At 43.6% G+C, this 11,025-nt stretch overlaps 3 protein-coding genes across 4 annotated transcripts; 2 read left to right on the top strand and 1 right to left on the bottom strand.

Annotated features, from left to right (window-relative positions):
• The first annotated feature begins 2,350 nt into the window (after positions 1–2,350).
• Positions 2,351–5,801, top strand: dor (vacuolar protein sorting-associated protein 18 dor). Its single transcript, XM_001355391.4, has 5 exons — positions 2,351–2,732; positions 2,795–3,453; positions 3,513–4,938; positions 5,012–5,163; positions 5,227–5,801. Exons 1-5 carry the CDS (start codon positions 2,450–2,452, stop codon positions 5,716–5,718), a joined length of 3,012 nt encoding a protein of 1,003 aa, XP_001355427.2. The 5' UTR covers positions 2,351–2,449; the 3' UTR covers positions 5,719–5,801.
• LOC4815564 (protein C19orf12 homolog) lies at positions 5,753–6,657 on the bottom strand. Its single transcript, XM_001355390.4, has 3 exons — positions 6,516–6,657; positions 6,163–6,457; positions 5,753–6,078 (listed from the first exon to the last, which is right to left on the bottom strand). The coding sequence occupies exons 2-3, from the start codon at positions 6,362–6,364 to the stop codon at positions 5,858–5,860; spliced, it is 423 nt and encodes a 140-aa protein (XP_001355426.1). The 5' UTR covers positions 6,365–6,457; positions 6,516–6,657; the 3' UTR covers positions 5,753–5,857.
• Positions 6,658–6,723: 66 nt separating this feature from the next.
• On the top strand, positions 6,724–10,969 carry hfw (leucine-rich repeat domain-containing protein hfw). Of its 2 annotated transcripts, none has more exons than XM_001355389.4 (4): positions 6,724–7,085; positions 7,945–8,858; positions 8,947–9,457; positions 9,523–10,969. In XM_001355389.4, the coding sequence occupies exons 1-4, from the start codon at positions 7,068–7,070 to the stop codon at positions 9,907–9,909; spliced, it is 1,830 nt and encodes a 609-aa protein (XP_001355425.3). In that variant the 5' UTR covers positions 6,724–7,067; the 3' UTR covers positions 9,910–10,969. The 2 variants fall into 2 exon arrangements, with proteins under 2 accessions (XP_001355425.3, XP_015041140.1); XM_015185654.2 differs by having other exon boundaries at positions 6,725–7,085; positions 7,942–8,858; positions 9,523–10,963.
• The last annotated feature ends 56 nt before the right edge of the window (positions 10,970–11,025 follow it).

Raw genomic sequence — 11,025 nt, forward strand, 5'->3', positions numbered from 1 at the left:
AATATAATTACATGTATACAAAGAAAACACTAATTATTAATAAAAATTAAAATAAAAACCAAAAAAAAATGTTTTCTCTTTCAATATTTATTGCACAGATTTGTGAAAGATTGCCTGTCTGCATCTTTTAAGCTTGAATAAAGTTTCTGAAATCAACAGCCAACTTATATAAAGTTTCAACGCATTCAAGTGCGCTCGAGACCGTAGGAGCACTTTAATTTGAATTTGAATAGCGGTTGCGTTCATTTGATAAGTTTTTGCATCGGACTTATCGTGCCCGTCTCTACCGCCAACTGCATATCGATACACGAGTGTATGTAAAAACATACCACCAACATACCAATCACATAGGCAATGCAAACAAAATTGGGCAGCAAAAAAACGAAATGGAACAGAATTTTCAATTAAATTGAATTTGGTTGAACTTTATTTCTGCGGAATGAAGGGCCGAATCAAGTGTCGCCTATCGCACAAAAATATCGATATACATCAAATAAATATTCTAGTAGAATCAAAAGTCGCGGGTATATGACCTGACTAAAAAAAAAACAGAAAAATAGTGTCCATTTACCCTTATCTAAGAAATATAGTTCGTTGAAATATATCGTTGATGATATATCCAATAAAAATATCCTTGTTGATATTTTCCACCCCAAATAATTATCACCTACTAAAAATGTATATATCGATATATTGATATATCAATACATTTGTGGGTGGTGGGGCGTATTGAATATAAAAATTATTCGTTGAATCGGTGATGGCCCGGTTGACAACATTTAAATCCTTGTCGCTCACATTCAAAAAAGTTATATTTGGCGCGCACCACTCGTAACCAGTCGATAGTATCGATAGCCGAACTTTGTACCCGACAAACATGTTGCTAATTCCATGCACACATACCCTGGAGGAAATGGATGTTATAGAACTGAGACTATATGTGTCATCCCATGCTCTAATTAATGCAGAAACTAGTCAGTATCTATTTTAAACGATATTTTGCAATTAGTGGTCTTCTTACAGACACAAAAAATCGCTACACGGATCAGGATTTATATACAAACACCTAATCAAATACATGAATAGGCCTTAAAAATGCAATCTAACACAAGGTCTTTATTAATTACGTTTGAAAGCTGGTTGGAAAACAGTATCTTTATATAATATTCACGAAATAGGGTATACAAACGCCCATACCCTGGTTGACAACAAATGAGTCTGCAAATACCAGCAACATTGACGTCACAACCTGCGACTATTGAACACTTTTGTTAAAATCGTGTTTTTGTCAAAACAAAAAACATGCAAGTACTTAAAAGTAATTAATCCTGATCAAAATTAATTCAGCAATCATATAAAAATATCTGGGCAAAACTGAAAGATCTATATAGCTGGTAATATTCGTCGGAACATCAAAAACGAGGAATATGAAAAATAGAACTTGAATTCGTCAGTATATTTACGGTATATTTTGAAAATGAGGCGGTATGTTTCGGTGCTGTTCTGAGGGTCATACTGTAGAAATACTGGTTTTCGCCGCGCTCCCATGGTATTTTTGTCAATTTCATCAATCTATTAATTTAATTTTCAATGTTATATAAAAATCCAATAAAAGCAAGTATTTCGAATAGGCCAATCATGTATAGAATTGATTCATCAATAGTAAAAAATTGAGTGGGCATGGCTAAATGTTCTATATAGATAGTATTATTCAACGGAACAAAGAATATGAGGAATTGGTCGTTTTTTTAATTCGCCGCAGTTCGCCCCAGTTCGCCGCAGTTTCGCTTTAGCAACAATGAGTCTCGTTCCAAACACAAACATGTTGCTAATTCCATGCACACATACCCTGGGGGAAATGGATGTTATAGAATTGTGAATACGTTTGTCTTCCAAGGCTCAGTAGGTATCAGGATCGAGATAAATATATACAAGATACTAATAATACACACGAATAAGTCAAAAACATATCAGTTTGAGAAAAGGTGTTAATAAATTGCGTTTGATCTACATACAAAATTAAGGAAATAGGGTGCACAAAGGCCTATACACACATCATGTCTTCAAATACTAGCAACATTGCAACTGTTTTTTTTATTGAACTATGTTGTTTAAACCTTGTTTTAGTCAAAATACAATAAAAGCAAAGGATTAAAAGCTATCCAATCTTGTAGAAAATTTATTCATCAATGGGCTAAAATTATGTGGGCACGGCTAAATGTTCTATATAGCTGGTAATATTCGTCGGAATATCAAAAACGAGGAATATGCAAAATAGAACTTGAATTCGTCAGTATATTTACGGTATATTTTGAAAATGAGGCGGTATGTTTCGGTATATTTCTGAGGGTCGGACGGTATATTTTATCGGTCACACTGTTTGTGGGTTGTGGGGCGTATTGATAATAAAAATTAGATAAAAATTTAAAACTAAATAAATTGTGGAAAAATGGCTCAGGCAATGCCAAACCAGCCCAAATTTCTCCCTCGCATAGAGCGCATGGTGACAACATCCAACTCGTACGTCGCAACTTCATCCGGCAATCCCTTTGATGTGGAGGAGGAGGATGAGATATTTAGTAAACACAAAATAGTACTCCGAGTGCCGACCGACTGCACAGGCGACCTGATGCACTTGACTGTCTCTAAGAATTGGCTCGTTTGCTTGCTAGGCTCAGCGGAACGTACAACTCTACTGCGCTTTTTCCTTCCGCGTGCTATTCCACCGGGTGGTAAGTTTCGACAGGAAAAAGTACGACTACTAATTACTTTTACACATACAACTGATTTGCAGAAGTGGCGCTCGAGCGATATCTTTCGGGATCTGGCTACAAGATTACAAAGATTTTTCTAGACCACACCGGGCATCATTTGGTCATCTCCGTGGTCCCGAAGTCAGCATCAGCCGGAGTCTCCGCCGACTTTCTGTACATTCACAGCACCGAATCGTCCACAGCGCAGCAGTTGAAGGTGCGTCGGATAGAAAAGTTCAAGGACCATGAAATCACAGCTGTGGCGTTTAACCCGTACTATGGCAATGAGTCGACGACAGGTCCCATACTCCTGGGCACCAGTCGCGGCCTTTTATTCGAAACAGAGCTAAGTCCCACCAGCGACAGTCACACTCAGCGCAAGCAGCTCTATGACTTGGGTCTGGGTCGCCCCAAATATCCAATCACCGGCTTGAAATTGCTACGGGTGCCCAACAGCAGTCGGTACATCGTTGTGGTCACCAGTCCGGAATGCATTTACACATTCCAGGAGACACTGAAGCCGGACGATCGCACCCTCCAGCCCATATTCAATGCGTATGTAAATGGGGTGCAAGAGCCACATTGCGAGGAGCGCAAGACCGACTTGACCTACTCCCAGCTACGATTCTTTGCCCCGCCAAATAGCAAATACCCTAAGCAGTGGGCGTGGCTCTGCGGGGCAGGCATACGCGTGGGTGAAGTAAGTAACTAGCGGCTGCCGCTGGCTCCAAATTGATTATTTCTTGTTTGGATTTCCAGCTTTCGATCGAAGCGAATGGCAGTGCAACTCTTCTGGGCGACACCCTGATCAGCCTGGACTTTGAGAAGGTTAAGCACTTGTCGTACGAGGAGCGTCGCCTGCATGTGCCCAAGGCATTCGTCCTCACCGAGTACCATGCCGTGCTCCTCTATGCAGATCACATACGAGCCGTTTGCCTACTGAACCAGGAGCTGGTCTATCAGGAGCCACTGGACGAAGCCCGAGTCGGCAAGCCGCTAAACATTGAGCGTGATGACATCACCGGATCCATCTATCTGTACACCGTCAAGGCAGTGTTCAACTTGAGAATCACACGCGAGGAACGAAATGTGTGGCGGATATACCTGGACAAGGGACAATACGAACTAGCTACAGCCCACGCAGCGGAGGTGCCCGAGCATCTGGACTTGGTCCTTGCGCAGCGTGCAGACGCCGCCTTTATAGAGGGCTCCTATGAGGTGGCAGCAGACTATTATGCGGAGACGGGCAAGTCCTTCGAAGAGGTCTGTCTGAAATTTATGGTGCTGCCAGACAAGCGGCCAATTATCAACTACGTGAAGAAGCGTCTTAGCCGTTTGACCACAATGCCAGCTGATGTGGAGGCCATGGAGGAGGATCATGCGACTGCCATTAAAGCCCTGGTGGTGTGGCTCATCGATCTTTACCTAATTCAAATAAACATGCCCGACCAAAACGCAGACTGGCGCCAGGCGTGGCAATCCGAGTACGACGAGTTTATGCGGGAGCCGCCCGTCCTCGGCTGCACAACTCGGAATAGCGCAGCGGTACAGCAGCTAATTGCCGAGCATGCGGATCCCCACAACATGGCCCAGTTCGCTATCGCCATTGGCGACTACGAGGAAGTGGTTGCACAGCAACTGAAGGCCGAACGTTATGTCGACGCATTGCAGACACTAGGCAAGCAACGCGACATGCAGCTCTATTACAAGTACGCGCCCGTACTTATGGAAAAGCTGCCCAAGCCCACAATCGATGTCCTCATAGCGCAGGGCGCCAACTTGGAGGTGGAGAAGCTGGTGCCCACACTTATAGTCATAGACACGCCCGAGCAGAGGGAGCAGACCATTCGTTATCTGGAATTTGCCATCTATAAGTTGAACACCACTAACGATGCCATCCACAATTTCCTCTTGCATCTTTACGCACAGTACGAGCCAAAATTGCTCATGAAGTACCTAGAAATTCAGGGTCGGGACGAAAGTCTTGTGCACTATGACATCCACTACGCGCTCAAGGTGTGCACAGATCTCGATGTGAAGGTGGCATGTGTTTTCCTGCAGTGTATACTGCACATGTGGATTTCTGCGGTGGATCTGGCACTGAAATTCGATATGAAGCTGGCCAAGGAGACGGCCTCGAGGCCCACAGACAGTAGGATGCGCCGCAAACTATGGCTGCGTATAGGTAATTGAAACGAATTGCTCATAAATAGTATGTCGTCTCACCCAATAGCTTATCCTTGTTGTGCCTCCTGCAGCTTGTCATGATATCAAGGGAACCAACGATGTGAAGAAGGCCCTCAATCTGCTCAAAGAGTGCGAGCTGCTGCGCATCGAGGATCTATTGCCATTCTTTTCCGACTTTGAGAAAATAGATAATTTTAAGGAGGCTATTTGCGATGCCTTAAAGGTAGGATTTATGATTAATGATCTTTACAGGAACGGATAACTTTTTCCTTTTTATCACTATCAGGACTATAATCAGCGTATCCAAGAGCTGCAACGTGAAATGGCCGAGACCCAGGAGCAGTCGGACCGCGTAGGAAAGGAGCTGCAACAACTGCGTGATCATAGAATCTGCATAGATGCCCAGGATACTTGCTCCATCTGCGAAATCATGCTCCCAATAAGACCATTCTTTGTGTTCATCTGTGGGCACAAATTCCACAGTGACTGCCTTGAAAAGCAGGTGATGCCCCTGCTCAACAAGGACCGCAGTCGGCGACTGGGCATATTGAAGCAGCAGCTGGAGGCAGAAATGCAGACGCAATCGCAAGCGCAGGCCTCGACTTCCACGGCTGCTCCCAAGCTGCAAACAGTCGAACAGCAAAGAAAGCGTGCCGAGATCAAGACGGAAATCGAGGACATTCTCGCGAGCGAATGCCTCTACTGCAGCATGTTTATTGATACCATCGATCAGCCGTTCGTTGACGATTGGGAACAGGTGAATGTCGAGTGGGACTAGTTGTGCGAGTCTGACGAAAATCTACATCCAAATGGATTGTAAATACAAAGTATTTATTAATAAACCTACAAATCACAACATTACTGGCTATATTTGTCCATTGAATTACGCAAATGGCATGAGCTTCAACTACAGATCGTCAATCAATAATTTGCATTCGCAGCTCATTTGTTACAAATGACATGACGGTATTGAGAACAGCTTGTTGTATCGATGCATTCTGGACTATCAGCGGCAGCAGCATCACTATGTCGGTGGGATGTATCTCAGCAACGGCCTTGGACACATGCTGCACCAAGTGCTCGCGCTGTCTGTCCGTCAGGTCGTTGAGTATTACTTCGCCAAGGGGCCTAAATGAACCTAAATGAAATGAAATGCAAGTAAAAAATAGTCATTGATTATGAAGCGTTCAAAGGTGAATGATGAGGTCCACTGCTTCCTCACCGCTAGTCATTTTGTACGCCGCAATGCCACCGGCCGCACCGCCAACTGCCAGACCCACAGGGCCCATAAGCATTCCGCCAGCGAAGGCGCAGGCTCCACAAATAGCTGCTCCCTTGCCAGACTGCTTTACGGCGACACGAACATTCCGCTCGTCGGCCACAATGGCAATCGCCTCCATCAACTCCCGCGTATCAATGGGCATTTTTGAGCTACGTGGTTTTACAGCGTAATTTCGCAATCTAAATCCAATCCAAAGTTCGATTTTAGAGCTTCCGTACTAATATGTATCTAAAATCTGATAATATTTGTAAATTAATCAAAAATATATTTTTAGAAATTAAATAAGTATTTACTAAAAAAACAACGCAATTTGTTCCTTGGGCGACGAAATATAATTTTTGTTTTTGTTTGTCCCGATGTAAAATATATATATGAATATATCGATATGTTTGTAGATGATTCGATTCAGTAGCGAATCACTTGTTGCATCGATAATATCGATGAAGGAATCAGTGCTGTGTAACACCAAAACTAACAACAGCTGCGATTAGCAGCCCACTAACAGCCCACTGTTCACGCACTGTTACTTTTGTTTTGTTCGAATTAAGTTAAAGCTAATGCATATAGAACGTTCGATTGTTGCTGTTCGTAGATGATAATCTTTCGGTAGATCAGTACTGCAAGCCACCCAACGAATGAAAACGCCCAGTCGCCAAACAGTTGGTGGCATTTGTCTGTGCTGCTGCTGCCAATTTTCTATGCGCAGATCATTTAATGGCACGGCGTGTGGATATGAAAATGTGAATTATTCGGCAACCAGTGTGTTTTTCACAAACCGAACCACAATCGGAGTAAATAGGCGTTCAACTCCACTTTAGCTGCGTTTCATTAGAGATCAAAAGGCAATGTTCCCCTGCAAACACGTAAGTCGAACGCGCAGGCAACTAAATTTATATTATGTACAATATGAAGGTATGTACGTATGAAGGTGTGTGTATGGAGACAAATCGTTTTAATCTTTAAAACATGTTGTAAATAAATGATTTGCGAAAATGTGCATTGATAAAAGAGCGATATGTCTTATCTCTTTTAATTTTTGACATAATACCTTATGTAAATATATATGTATGTACATACATATATATACAGTGTGTATGTAGATTCTAAAGGACTTTTAAACGGGACCAGTAGCCGTCTGCATATTGCACAGAAAATTCAGTTTGATTTTTCGTACACTCATCATGCTGCTCATCACTCATCATGTTGCATGTTGGCCCGTTTAAAAAATTCTTTATATTCCGACATATAACTTCCACCAGATCGGGGGGGCTGCACCACATGCGCTTGTTAAATAAATTTAATGTTTTTATTGGACCGCTGTTATCGCATTCAACCGATCCGTTAATTAATTGCTTAATTAGCGTAGCGGTGTCATTTGGAATTAAGCCGCCAAGGCGCTAAAACGAAGAGGAGCAAACAAGTATAAGCCATTTGGATAGACCCCTACCCCCATGTGTGTGAGTAGGGTTGCGCTGGCTAGGGCCTGTGGCGCTTCGAGTGCCACACCTACCTACGCTTATTGCCATAGGGCGAGAGGCGGCACCCCCGAGCGAGGGCCAAGCCCTTGCCGCGTTGTGGTAGCTAATTCATTGCGTAAACAAACCCCGCCAAATATAGTAAATATTTGCATACGTATAACGTACGAGTACGGGGGTGTCCCCTTTCCCTTCTCCCCATCGGCGATTCAGTAATATTAATGTGTTGTTCTTTGTTTTACAGCAGTGCACATTGCTTTGGCTATTGCTGATGCTCCTTACTACTGGACACGCACGCGCACGACCAGAACAGCAACAGGCTTCGGCGGACGAGCCGTTGGAGGCTAAACCGGAAGATGGTCACTCCTTGACAGCTCCTCGCCCAGCCGATGATGAATTGGCAACTGTGGCGCCAACAACGACACCAGTTCCCGCTGTGGCTATCACGCAGGGAGCCACAACTGGTGCTGCAACTGAAGCCACCCACTCTCAGCCCGTCGTAACGGCAGTGCCAGCTACGTCCTCTACCTCCACCTCAACCACTGTCCCCGCCCCGCTGCTGCCAGCTGCCCCGGAGCAGCCCGAGTATCTGAAGCACTGTTTTTATGCCGATGAGCACTTGTGCATGTATGGCCATGACGGCCAAGGCAACGAAGCACCAGACGTACTGGGTCACATATCGACAACACCAGAGTCCGACTCGCAAGGTATTGGCTTACAGGTCAATGCTAGTCAGGGTAACAGCCAGAACCTAGAACGCAATGCCAACAGCTGTCAGTGCCACGAGCATCCGGCGAAGGCCAACTCCTGGTATTGCTGCAACATATCGCAAATGTCAATGATCTCAAGCTGCAGCAATATATCAAAATGGACAAATCTGCACGTGCGAAATCTCACAGTGAGAACCATAGATCTCTCCAATCCCATCTTCCGCTCTCTCCAGTCACTGGCAGTGACCGATGGAAATATTACGCGACTGATTAATGCCTTTCCGCGACACTCGGCCCTCAAGTGCCTCAACATATCAAACAACAATATTTCGGAGATACCATCACGAATGTTCAAGGATGTTCCCCATTTGGAATTCTTTGGAATGTCGCGAAACAATCTATCATTAGTGCCACATCACAATCAGAACAAAAATATTACAGTGGACATTAGGTGAGGATCGGATCGGATCTCTTTTCTATTTCCATTTCCGCTCGTGTTACATAATCCTATTTTGATTTCTATGAACTTTCCTTTTCAGTGGTAATATGCGCATGCTCTGCAATCCACTAAACGAAATCATAAACAATGATTCATTCAACTTTGTGAACCCCAAGCACTCTTACTGCTTGTATAATGCCACCCACGAATGGTTCCAGTCCACAGATCTGGTGTCCGTGGAGCAGCTGGAAAGCACGAAGCGTTGCATGACCAAGTGTCCAGTGATACCGAACTATGGAAGCTGCAAGTGCAGATTCGAGAGCATCATGATTATACAGGATGATCAGTCCAAGCCCAAATGCCATGTCGACTGCTCCAACCTGGGACTGGTGGAGCTGCCACCAAGACTTCCCGATAACACGTTCGTGCTGAATATAACCAACAACAAAATCACTAGTCTAGGCGACCATTTCCAAACCAATCCAACATATCACAACATAAACAGACTGGTGGCCGACAACAATCAGATATCCTCCATTTACGAATTTGAGGGGACAAAGTTTATTGAGAATTTCCAGCGCATCTACATGCGCAATAATTCTCTAAGCAAGGTGAGTGTTGGCTGATAACTGAGAGCTGAGAACAACTGCATTGAAACAAAAAATGTACATTACAGATACCCGAATACTTTCTAAACAACGCACTAATGGATACAGGTCGTCGTATTTACCTGGCAGGCAACAAGCTGCAATGCGACTGCAACTCAGCCAAAACTCTTCAGAACTGGCTCAAGGAGCGAAGCACAGACATACCCGACTACATGGAGATACGCTGCCGGAATATACCCCAGAGTGTCATAGAGCTGCAGGAGGCCAAACTATGCCAGTCACCGCCTGATTGGACAGACTATATATACTATTTGATAGCCGCGGAAGTCATCCTGCTGCTGGGTCTTATCACCAAAGTGTCCTATGATTATTGGGTATTTAAGACGTCTGGCTATTTACCGTGGCCAGCTAGTAAAATGCCCAAATTGCCTTGCGACTGGTTGTGCGAGTCCTAGATAGAGATTTAGAGGAAGAGGACTTAGTCCTTGGCGAACAACCAAAATATCCTAAGATGGCTAGACAGCTAGACATGCGAGTCGTAAAGAGAAATAGACCTGGCGTTAGCCCTAAATTTTGAAAGGGAAATGTTGGCCTATACCCGGACCTTAACACAATCAAACGGTAGAAATGGCTGGGCGTACTATTATACCTGATAGTGGAACTATGTGCCTTTTATATGCATATGCATACACATGTACATACATATATAATCCAATTTGTATTTTTTTTGGTTTTTATATTCGGTATCTTAAGTGTAAAACTGCAAAGAGCTGCCAGTACCCAAATTTACTATATATTGTATAAGACTTTTTAGTTTTCTATTCTGCGAGATAGGACCTCGCCCGACCACAGATATAAATCCATTTGTCAGAATGTTCTTGCCAGTAACGTTACATTGTCCAAGTGTAATAGTCATTAATTTTAATCGTGAAACAAGATGGGAGTCAAATCCACTCTCAACCGAATGCCCATCATGATGGACCGCAGATTCCACTCTGAATATAAATTCGTAAAAACGTACGTGGTCAGTAATGCGGCTTAATGTGGTGGTCCTCCTGCAGATTTTTCCAAACAACTGTGTGGATAATTTCGTAGAGCCTTACATTGATCTAGTCGATCTTGCTTCCATGGAGAGGGATGATTTGAAAAGCATATAAGGATGATATTTCTAGATTATCTATAAGTTATATGGCGCTTCCATTTAGACCACATGCTTGGCCCCGTACGTGGCCACAATGAAAATCTTTCACCTGCGACCGCTAGTTGCTCCGAATCTTCTCCAATCAATTCCTGGCAAGAGCACGATGACAAATGGATTCATGTCGATTTTATGTATATTTAGTACAGCCAAACCAAGACATGTATTTACGGCGCTACAAATAAATCGTAGCATTGCGCATCAATTAGTCGGTGCTGCTCGAAACAAAATATTGAGTTGCTTTGGATGTTTTGACAGAGTGATGAAGACGAGAACACTATTTTAATAAATTTTGCTTCGATACAACGAAACAGAAAGATTTTGTTGTTATTAAAATTACCTTTGAATGCCCCTTCACGATAGATGCCCGACA

The sequence above is a fragment of the Drosophila pseudoobscura genome, chromosome X, assembly GCF_009870125.1.
Source record: "Drosophila pseudoobscura strain MV-25-SWS-2005 chromosome X, UCI_Dpse_MV25, whole genome shotgun sequence".
NCBI classification, from domain to species: Eukaryota; Metazoa; Arthropoda; class Insecta; order Diptera; family Drosophilidae; genus Drosophila; species Drosophila pseudoobscura.

Coding starts and splice junctions, on each gene's coding strand:
- dor (XM_001355391.4), top strand. CDS start 2,450: ATGGCTCAGGCAATGCCAAACCAGCCCAAATTTCTCCCTCGCATAGAG. Junction 2,733..2,794: donor GCGTGCTATTCCACCGGGTG/GTAAGTTTCGAC, acceptor ACTGATTTGCAG/AAGTGGCGCTCGAGCGATAT. Junction 3,454..3,512: donor CAGGCATACGCGTGGGTGAA/GTAAGTAACTAG, acceptor TTGGATTTCCAG/CTTTCGATCGAAGCGAATGG.
- LOC4815564 (XM_001355390.4), bottom strand. CDS start 6,364: ATGCCCATTGATACGCGGGAGTTGATGGAGGCGATTGCCATTGTGGCC. Junction 6,079..6,162: donor GGCGTACAAAATGACTAGCG/GTGAGGAAGCAG, acceptor CATTTCATTTAG/GTTCATTTAGGCCCCTTGGC.
- hfw (XM_015185654.2), top strand. Junction 8,859..8,946: donor AATATTACAGTGGACATTAG/GTGAGGATCGGA, acceptor TTTCCTTTTCAG/TGGTAATATGCGCATGCTCT. Junction 9,458..9,522: donor GCAATAATTCTCTAAGCAAG/GTGAGTGTTGGC, acceptor TGTACATTACAG/ATACCCGAATACTTTCTAAA.